The sequence below is a fragment of the Solenopsis invicta genome, chromosome 8 (assembly GCF_016802725.1).
Source record: "Solenopsis invicta isolate M01_SB chromosome 8, UNIL_Sinv_3.0, whole genome shotgun sequence".
Classification (NCBI taxonomy): domain Eukaryota; kingdom Metazoa; phylum Arthropoda; class Insecta; order Hymenoptera; family Formicidae; genus Solenopsis; species Solenopsis invicta.
The window spans coordinates 14981138-14992392 of NC_052671.1; the positions used below are offsets into that span (position 1 = coordinate 14981138).

General features: G+C 27.5%; 1 protein-coding gene across 4 annotated transcripts; it reads right to left on the minus strand.

The window, feature by feature from the left end:
- Positions 1-5831: 5831 nt before the first annotated feature.
- Positions 5832-10538, minus strand: LOC105198132. Of its 4 annotated transcripts, XR_003268771.2 has the most exons (7): positions 10406-10538; positions 9281-9745; positions 9123-9191; positions 8329-8709; positions 8170-8253; positions 7546-7800; positions 5832-7205 (listed from the first exon to the last, which is right to left on the minus strand). XR_003268771.2 is itself a non-coding variant. In XM_011164782.3 (6 exons), the coding sequence occupies exons 2-5, from the start codon at positions 9606-9608 to the stop codon at positions 8198-8200; spliced, it is 834 nt and encodes a 277-aa protein (XP_011163084.2). In that variant the 5' UTR covers positions 9609-9745; positions 10406-10538; the 3' UTR covers positions 5851-6090; positions 8170-8197. The 4 variants fall into 4 exon arrangements, 3 of the variants coding, with proteins under 3 accessions (XP_011163084.2, XP_039308633.1, XP_025991301.2); XM_011164782.3 differs by lacking the exon at positions 7546-7800 and having other exon boundaries at positions 5851-6090; XM_039452699.1 differs by lacking the exon at positions 7546-7800 and having other exon boundaries at positions 5851-6090; positions 9281-9725; positions 10406-10533.
- Positions 10539-11255: the final 717 nt, after the last annotated feature.

The following is an 11255-nucleotide window of genomic DNA, read 5'->3' on the forward strand; positions in this document are numbered from 1 at the left end:
AGAATCACTTACTATCTTGTCATACATACACAATAGATGAAATACGATGTGAAATAAATGAAGAAATTAAGCGCCTCAATCTATCGCCATATTTCGTATGCGACACAGCACTTCCTCGAATAAGATGCAATGTTGAAAATTGCAGTCACTTTTTCAATATGTTTCACGGAACAAAAGGATTAAAATATCATTTATACACATGTCATAAAAGTATATGTACAAGAATTTCTGTGCCACAAAATAACACAGATATAATATTAGAACAAGCAGCTGAAAACAGTAATGAGGGTATACAACCATTAGCCGCAGAAGACAACGGAAGTACAAGTACCAGTAATCAACAGACTGATTCAATTTCACAAGACACACAAAATCTTGGAGAATTGCCATGGGGGAATTCCGATAACTTGATATGGCGATATTTCAAGCCAGATGGAAGGCCTTATGCAAAATGTAATATCTGTAAAGTACCTTGCAAAGGTTTAATTTTGCAAGCATTTGAAAAACACTTGCTGAATTGTCATAAACAACTAATACATGAAATACGATATGAAATAGATGAAGAAATTAGGCGCCTTAATCTATCGCCATATTTTGTATGCCACACAGTACTTCCTCGAATAAGATGCATTGTTGACAATTGCATTTACAGTATCAACATATTTCACGGTACAGGTAGATTAATGAAACATATGTTGAAATATCATGAAAGTATGGTGACAACGACTTCTTTAAACATTCAAAGAAGTACCACACATGTAATGACTAAATCAGTATCTGAAGAGAATCATGAAAGTACACACGCACACACAAATATTGACGATCCACAGCCTGGTCCAAGTTGGCAAACGTAATATTATAGAAATTCAAAGGCAACATAGGTAAATATTTTATTGTGCTGCTGCTGGCTCTGCTTGATAATACCGATACCGATGTGCGTGCGGTGGAAAAAGTTGATGAGAGTCTGTTATGACTTGGGTAACATGAACGTTAAATCGAACAAGTTTACAAGACTCGAACTTAATGTGTATTCTCGTAGCTTGAAATGTATTTTCGTCAATAAGAAAACTGTGAAAAAAAAGGTTTTTTTGCATCTTCTGATTAAAGAATTATGACTCCGTATACTTACCATATTGATTGTATATGATTTGTCTAATTTACGAGCAAAAGTTATAAGCACATTCTGGCGGTAATCGTTGTCTTTACAAAATTTGCATGGCTTATCCATTAAAGGCAACCTCGAAAGGATTTATAAAAAAATTAAAACTGAAGAAAAGTGTATTTGAAAATCCTAACTGTGTCATTTCCAATCAACGAACAATATTCACTTCCAACAAATTTGAAGAATACTCCCGTTACGAAGATATTAAACACATGAAGGTCATCGTCAATTTGTCAAGAGCTAATATTAAAATTAAATTATTGGTTGTATAATTTCCGATCGGGAGACAGTAAATACGTCCAACGAGTTCGAAGACTACTGTTGTTATGAAGATATTAAACACACGAAGATCATCGTCAATTTATCAACATCTAGCCATCAAATTAAAATCTTAGCTGTATCATTTCTGATCGAGGACAGTATTCACTTCCAACAAATTCGAAGACTACTGCCGTTAGGAAGATATTAAACACGTGAAGATCATTGTCGATTTATTAAAAGCTAATGGTTAAATTGAGAATATAGATTGCACCGTACATATTAAATATTATATATTTATGCAAAGTATATATTTGTGTTTTACGATCATTTGAGATTAATAAAGTTTCTCATGAATCTTTATAACAAATTCAAAGAATTTTAATTTGCTATTCTTTATGAACATTTTAATTAATCACAAAAAGTCTTATATTTCAAGATACTGGTCAAGCATTTTCTACATTCGAGTGTAATTTGCATTTAAATCCATCTAATTCATGTGAGTAACAAAAGTAGATCTTTTATTAGAAAATTTATCTAATTATCAGACAACTAAAGTATTATTTTGTATTACTAATAGTGTTATTGCATTTTTTTAAATTTTGCAATTCACTTTATATCTATTTGTGTGTATATGTGTGCAGATTCACTTAATATGGACAATACCGTGGAACTGCATCTAATCTGGTGGAATAAGACGTAAACAGGCTCCCTCGACGTGTTATTATTTGTATCATATCGATAAGAACCGTAAAACAATTTTACTTATTAACCATCTAATATATAATAAAATGTTAGAATATCGAAAGAGATTATTTGGATTAACATACAATTTTGAAAACGGATTGTTTTCCAATAATTTCTCACAGTTTCTTCTCAAATCTAATAATATTTTTTTATATAAAGAGTGTACTCCTTAATTATCTTGCGGCTACAACTTAATTGTTACTAATGATCGTGTAACTGTAATTTGATATATACACCATCATATCCTTTCTCCTATATTTTTCGAGCAACATCTGTAAAAGCTACATGAATTTAAATAATGTTCAGATAAGTTGTAATAATTTAATTTACTTTTAATTAAATTACGCTTTAAATTATTTTAGTAATTGCAATCGTGTTTGAAAAAAGTATTCATATATGTTAATTTATTTGCTGACTAACCACTTTTACAAGAAATACAAAATTATTAGTGAATCAGGAAATAATCGCAAAATTGGTATTATCTGCGAACGGTAACAGCTAATCATTTTGAGGATGAGACAAGAAGGTTTTACATTTTTTCACAACAAATAAATAATATATAGATAAATAGTACAACCTGCCAGATTAAATTATCTTTTACAAAAATGTTTATAATCTTTCCGATAAAGCCGACTACAATTAATTGGGGATGAAGTCATCAAAATGTTTGGAAATAAATGTAAAAAAATTTCTTTTTGTTACTTTGTGAACGTATAATCCATTCATTCCTAAAACCTAGAATTACATTTGCGGTTATTTATTGACTAATTCTTGTACAAAATGTAATACGATAAGTTTGTGTAAATAATAAGGTAGAATATGATGAATTAATAAAATTTTAATTTAAATTAATAAGATGTGGCATTAAAATCATTTAATATAATTTGTATTGCTGTTATATGTATGTATATATTATTTTATTTTATAAAATTATAATTGTTATAATGTCTCAATTATTTTATTAGTTTAGTATATATTTAACGTCATCTATTAAAGTGCTCATTACCTATCTATATGTATCTATATTACATTTATACCTAATTATATTTTTACATGAAAATTATACGCATATTTAATTTTTGTATGCTTTTGGTTATGATCATTATAATTAACAACGTTTACATACAATAATAAGTAATTGTTAACACTAAAATATATTAAAAAATATTTATTAGTTGTATATATTATTAGTTGTATATATTATTAACATTTTTAAAGAAGTATGTTTGGGTATTATTTTTTTATTTATTTAAAAATTAGTACTATTTTTAAGTAGCAATTTGCTATTTAACCTTTTTCTAAACATTTTAAATAATGAAATAAGGTTTTCAAAAGAATGTTTTGTTTATTTAATTTTTTATCAATCATAGGCATTGACGATATATGTATAACAATTTATGAGAACAGATATATTTGTTTGGTTTGTGAGTACGATTAATTTCTATTAAAGTGTTTAGAAGTTTGGAAGTAGGAATGGATGTTAGTGCGTGAAGGTAAAGAGTGATTAATTAACGAAGTGATTGAATAAAACTACACACACACGCACACGCACATGCACACATCTATCTCACCAGAGTAAGTTAAACAACATTCTTAACCGCGCCGGAGATATGCTTAGTATCTTAGTCTAAAGGGTTCTCCTCTTTTTGTCTTGTTCAAGCCAACCATTTTACTTCTGATCCATTGTAGAACTAACATGCTCTAACAATGGACGAATTTTTGTGATTACCGAATGTTAAAGATTTATGGCTAATATTTTAAGACCGTATGCCTGGTACTTGAATTTTTTCTTTTTCTTTTGTATGAGAATTGTGGTAATTGATTGTCACAGAAGAATTAATTGTTTCTAACTTATGGCATTTGGAAAAAACTAAATATTAAATCTCTTATACACGCAATTACGCTTTTTTATACGTTTTCTTCGAGAAATTGATTGATCATAATTAATAATCCAAATGGTACTAAGTTTTCTTAATAGTTTTGCATTGAGTTCATTTTAATCTTCAGAAAGTATCAAAATGAATTTATTTTGTGTTCATGATTACATCAGAAAATGTCAATAAAATATACTTTATATAACAATCATAAAAAGTTTAGCAATGTATTCAAAAAGAAATTATTTTATTTCACTTTTGAGATCATTTCTCTAACTTATTTCATTAAAAATATATTTATTTTATAATATTGTAAAGAAAGTTTTTGTTACATGTTAAATAAAAATAAATGTTGTTTAAAGTAAAAAAAAAAATATTCGGAAAACTTAACTTAGTAATATTTTCTTTTTCCAAGCAGTCACCTTCCCATCCAAGTTGGAACCTCTATCAATATTTTTTTATTTCTGTGTGTATAGGAACTGCTATTTAAGTGATGATCCGTGAACACCTTTTGTTGATACATGTATAATATTGACAGATCACTTCAATATATGTTGTTAGAAAAACAATCATATAATTAAAGCGTATTTTTATTAAATATGTATAAAGGTATAGGTTTTTATTGATTTTTACAAAACAGTAGAGTCGACCATGTGGAACTAGAAGGATGCAAGCATCGACAAGCGCTGATTTTGAGACGAATTTCAGGCGGATTTTGGGCCATCCGTGTCACCTACTGTATTTTAGTTGACTGTTGAAAATACTCGAAAAGTTTCTCAACAAAAATTCCCAAAGTGGGCCATCTTGAGAAATCTTAAAAGTATTTGGCAGTTAATGATAGGTTGTGTTTATAATACAGTTTGTATGCACAAAGAAGGTGAAGTCGTATGACGACTCAGAATTACTTATAAGTTTTTAAATATTTTAGCTTTTTGTAATCATTTTGCGCTAAGAAAAATGAGGAACAATTTTTTAATATAAATTAATATAATTTATATGAATTGTTTGAAATACATATGTAACTCTTTTCAATGAAGTTTTTCTAAACTCTTCTTGAACTACTACGCCATTTGGGTTATTAACATTTACTCGCCATTGTAATTTTTTTGTTCTTCACTAGCCATCGTGGTATCACTCGCATTTTACGCTTCTATTAAAGATTACATTGTAACAAGGTGATTTTTAACTCTAATTTTACTTATAGTTTTAACCTTCTAGTATAAAAAGTGAAATAGCAATAATAATTGATAAAACTACATAATTTTGGCAAATATGTAAACAAAGTAACGGCATTATGTCTTTCAAACAAATCATATAAAAATCAAAATCACGCATGCATGTATTCGTGTGCGCGCACACATGTACACTCATGTGGTTTCAAAATGTCTTAGACAGAATTGGTTTGAACCGATAATGACAGCATTACATTTAACAATTCATCGTTATATGTCATACAAAAAACAATTTTTCTTCAAAATGACATAACTTTGAGAAAAATTATCGTATCTATTTCTGCAAAAGCGCATTTTGAAAGAAAGGTTTTCAAATTTCAGTCTATTTTATTCCATTAAGTGCGTCAATTGCGTTGCTCCCATGCAACTCCAGAAAGAGGACGTTCTATTTGTCGATTTGCAATCCTCAACTCTGTCATCGGTCATTGTGAAATTATTGGTGATACTTAATCGGTATTGAAAGTTTGTCAAAGTATAGACTTCAAGCTTTATTTTCTGCTTACAAACAATATGTAAAAGAATGAATACAGCTGTATAACCAATTGAAATAGTAATTAGTAAGATAAGATAATTAATAATGAAATAGTTAATTAAGGTACAATTAATACATTATGTTAATAAAAAGATCAATGTGTAATTAAAAGAAATCGCTTTATGTCGCATAGCAATGCAAAGTAAGTAATTTTTCATCAAAAGTACACATTTTGGTTCATTTAACAATAGTCATGGATATTTATTCTTCTAGTATTAGATGCACTTATACTTTAAAATGGAATTTATATTTCTGTTGGAATCCTTGTCTCTCTTACAATTAAACCTACACACACACATATATAAAATGAATAAGAAAATAAAGAAAGTAGTAACCATATAAAAAATAATCGTATCTCATTGTCAGTCACATATATTGATTATTTTATTACAATGTGACATAAAAAATGACTTCTTTTTCGAACACTGGATAGAGACCAATTATTCCCTGTAGTTTTTCTTTGGATGCTGAATACGATTCCGCTGTCCGAATTACTCCATCACGTTACAATTTTGAAAAATTTGTAATTAAGTATTATTTTATGTATTTTGGTAAATATATTATAACTACATTTTACTAGAAAAGTTTTGACTGCAATCAAAATTAAGTGTATTGTTAGGACGTCGTCATAAAAAATTTTTGGTGTCCGCTGTTTTATCAATAATTTATAATCGATAAGATATTCATCGTTAAAGACATCCGATGTCAAAACTGACAAATTGAAAATAATAGATTCAACATGGCATATATCAAAACTAAAAAAAGAGTGAAAAAAATCTTATAAAATATTTGTTTAAATTATCGGATTTGTATTCAACGACCTAAAGAGTCCTTTAAAAATGAACTTGATAAAAAGCTAGTTAATAAATTGTCAATAATTCGGAGCCTTTTCTCTATTTACTTTATGTATAACCATGAAGTTTTTATCAGGGATGGGGCAAGTAACGATTTGCTTTTTTCTTTTAACTGTTATTTAACTTACAATTAGATACATTTTTTTAAGTATCTAGTAACTAAAATAGTTATTTTTGTAGTTACTTTACATATTTAAAATTTGTTATCAATTTAATGTAATTAATTCGATCTCAAGGTAAGAACAAATCGTAATCAACTGTTAATCACTTATTAGTGAGCAAGTACATTGCTGTGCATTAAATGTCATGCATTAAGCGAATTCTTTATACAAAATTGCCAAAAATCGAACATTGCAGAATTATTCTTTAAGAGAAGCCACATACGATGCGCTCCACTTTACATTTGCAGCACTCTCAGAATCATTTCACTCCTATTGTTATTCATCAAATATTAAATAAGGACAAATAATGATTACAAACGTTGCGAGCGTTAAGTGGAATGCAGCATAAAAGCCAAATTCGTGTACGCTCAACATCACAGCGTCCCTAAATTTGAAAACACGTTTTAATATAAATATGAAATAATTTAGTAATGTGTTAGAAATACAAGAGTCTCGTATTTAAAATACCAATGCATTAAAATATTTTAAGAAATTAACAGAAAAGTAACTGAAAAATAACTACTCGATACTTTTTCTATAACAAGTTACTTCTTAAAGTCAGTAACTTACAACTGTAACTAATTACTTTATGAAAAAAAAAAAAAAAAATTGTAACTGTAACTATAGTTCTTTGACAAAATAACTTTCCTAATCCTGTTTCTTATTAAACATAGCCGATATTAAAAATTCCTTTTGAGGATTAAAAATTCTGACAATATACATACCATATTTAATTTTAACCGTAGTCAAATTTTTCCAGCATGTTACATATTGCAATCATAACATGACAAGTGTGCGTAAAATTAACCTTTTCTTTAACTTTAATTGCAAATTTCTCAAAATTTTGACGTGATGAAGAAATTTAGACAGAGGATTCGTATTCAATACCCAACAAACTATGAGAAGTAACTCATCTTGTTTTCATTGTGTTTGTGTCATTGTATTATTGAACAAACTTTGAATTTTTCTTATTTGAATATCTGAAAAAATTGAAATTTAACATACAAATACTATTTAAATTAAATAAATACCTATGTCATAAATGTGAGAATTTTTCAAAAATGACTTTGATCATTAATAATAAAATAAATAATAGATAATTATATATTGGAACTGATACAATTTAATTAAAATTATTGTTTAATTAATCTCAAATAATATTTAAAAACATAATCTAATATTTATGTATAAATTAATATTTTTTAGAAACTAATATATGTATAAATTTTTGTTATCTTTATAATAAACAGAAGATAAATAGATTAATTGTCTGATTCTTGATGTTGATTTTACATCTAAAATTTATGTGACTGATTTTGTTGTAATACTTAATTCGCAATACTTTTTACCAATCTCATATTTTTTATTTTCTTCTGCTTAGGAACTAGCCTGAGGATCGTCTGCATTTGTATCTTCGTTGGCATCGAAATCAACTGTTGATAATTGTATCATTACATTTATGTCATTTCTCTGTGTACACATATTTTAGTTGTTAAATATCTATTTACCTAAGTTGTGTATCTTTATCAAGTGTTGTTTTAACTTATTTGTCCCGTAAAATATATTTATCTCCTTATTGCAAGTGCATTTTGCGATTTTAGGATGATCTACGCCAAATGTGAAAAATTTTGACAACTTGGTACCTTTCATTTCATCTTGTATTTCTTTTATTACTTTTGGATGGCGAAGTGACAGATGTTGCTCTAAATTAAATAAATTTATACTACTGTACGTTCTACCACACATATTACATGTTGTCCAAGGCCATTTTGTTGGTGTGAAAAATCGCCATGCCAAATGATCGGAATCCTGTGATTCTTGATATTTTGCATTTTGCAAATGTGAATCAGCCTGTTGATTATTATCAGTTGTAATATTTGCGTTGTCCTCTGAAAAGGTATTATTGTCATGTTATAATTTACGTTAATGTCGACTGAAATGGGCAAAGGCGTTTCTGACGAGTAATTACTCATTTCGCATTGTTTCGCAAATAAAGTGATTTTCCAAAAATTTAATATCGATCTTCTTACAAAATAACATAGCAACAAACATATAGTTTGTTAATTATTCTATTAATTGTATTTATTAATTATCTTAGAAATTACTGTTTAAATTTTTATATCGATATATCCGTATATTTTATCTTTATATTACACAACTGCACATATCTGAATAATATTACGTTTGAGTTATTTAGAATAATCAATTCATGTTCATTTAAATTTAAAAGAACACTATATGGCTAATTTTTAGCATTCAATAATTCACTGTGAACAAACTAGTACCTATAATATTTATTTACCTATTTCGTCCGTTGAATCACTGCTTGCATTGCTGTTCTCAGGATTGGAACTAGTATCTTCGGGTTCAACTATAAATTATTGTATCATTGCATTTATTTTTTGCGTACATGTATATAAATTTTGAATGTTTATTTATTTACCTGTAAAATTTATTTACCTATTTTATGATCGACGAACAAGTGATCCCTTAAGTGAAATATTCCGCGAAATATATTAAATTCCATCCTACAAATAATGCATGACGCATTTGCATGTTTCTCGTCAAATATAAAAGACTTTGATACCCAGGCAGACTTAATTTTGTCCAACATTTCTTTTACTTTTTCTGGATGTTTACATGATAAATGATTCTCTAAGTTTGTTATATTTTCACAACTGTATTTATTAGCACAGAAATTGCATTCTACCATGGGCCATTCTTTTTGTGTAAAATATCGCCATACGTAGTTAAAGGCCCTTGTATTCCATAAGTTGTCACTTGCCATTGTAATATTATAAAATTGTGTTTCACTTACGAATATTGTTTATTTATTAGAGAAAAATTTGGATTTACATTATAAGAATATGTAAAAACTCGAACGTCAAAGCGTACTATTTGAACTCTAAAACAATATATAAATATCTGAAACATATATATAAATTTCATTGAATATATACAAGGAGAGAAATAATTTGCTTACACAGCAGATTTTATGCTGCTGCAAAATTTATTATTTATTATATGGTTACTAAAGGGATTAGTATTAAGAATACTAATTAATACTTTCTAGATATAAGTATAAAACTACAAATTATTCTGTACGAGCAATAGTATTTTTGATCTAATAGTAAACATGTTTGTTAAGATTATATTATTTTGCTTTAACAGCCAATTAATTGTAAAGATAAATTCACTCAGTGTTTTGTTTCTATTTTAACAACAATATACATTCTGCTCTATTAGCGAATAATTTTTAAAATTAGTTGGGTCAATTAAATTTTGTTGCTACTATTACAAATATCCAAGCAAAGGCAATTTTGTTATAACGGCAAAATTATTTTTCTCCGTGTAAATAAAAGAATAACGATGATAAATTTTCCGATACAAATGTAATTTAATTTAACTCAAATATCTGGGCATTCATCACAGACATTACTTACATTTTGCAAAGAGCTGTTCTTGTAATATGAAATATTGCTATATGTGACTAGGTTCGACATTCTATTGGCTATCTTATTAATTTTACTTTTCTATATCATTAATTCACATAAAATGAATAAGAATACTTTTATTTTTACTTACTGCAGCCCACGATAAATTATAGTACAATTAAATCTATCAAAATTCTTTTATTTGCTACAATTTCGATTTGTTCGATTATAATCACTCAGCGATGTCAATATTTCCGCAGAATGTACACTACTGAACGTATTATACCAGCTATACTATGGAGAAATGTTCGAGGAAGGTCGAAGAGAGAGACATATATTTATTGAAACGTCTATACTCATACATTGAATGTGTTTACAAGTTAAGTTATATCGTTGTACTTTTAATTATTTAATTTACTTAGTACCAAATTTTGTTTAAGTAATTCTATCCAATCATGATAAGAATAAAAAACGCTTGTATATAGTTTAGTAATAATGGTTAGTTTAAATTTAGGTAAAATAATTGTTTAATTTTCTTTTTATAGGAAATATCATAGTGTATATTATAGTAATTATTGTGATAAAAAATGACGTGTAATTAATAGAAAAATTTAAATTATATTAGAAACTTGAAACGTCAGCTCTACACTTTGTCAATTTTTGCAATTTGATAATAATTTAAAAACTATTATATCCTTGACTTTTCATGTTAGAGCATGTACATGTATTTCTTAGAATCCGTTCTTATTAAGATATTTAGTGGTTTTTAAACACTCTATATAATTATACTGCAATTTATTATTTCTCCGTAGATTATTATCAGTGTGCGCATGTTATTGAACGTTACAGCATCGAGGAATGTTCTCGAAATATCGGACAAAGACGTGTTGATTCTTCTATGTTGTAAATATTAATATATAAATTGAATTTATCAACAGCCACGTTATATTTTTTTAGTGAGAAATGTGAAATTAAAACGATATTAACATTGGTCATAAAAA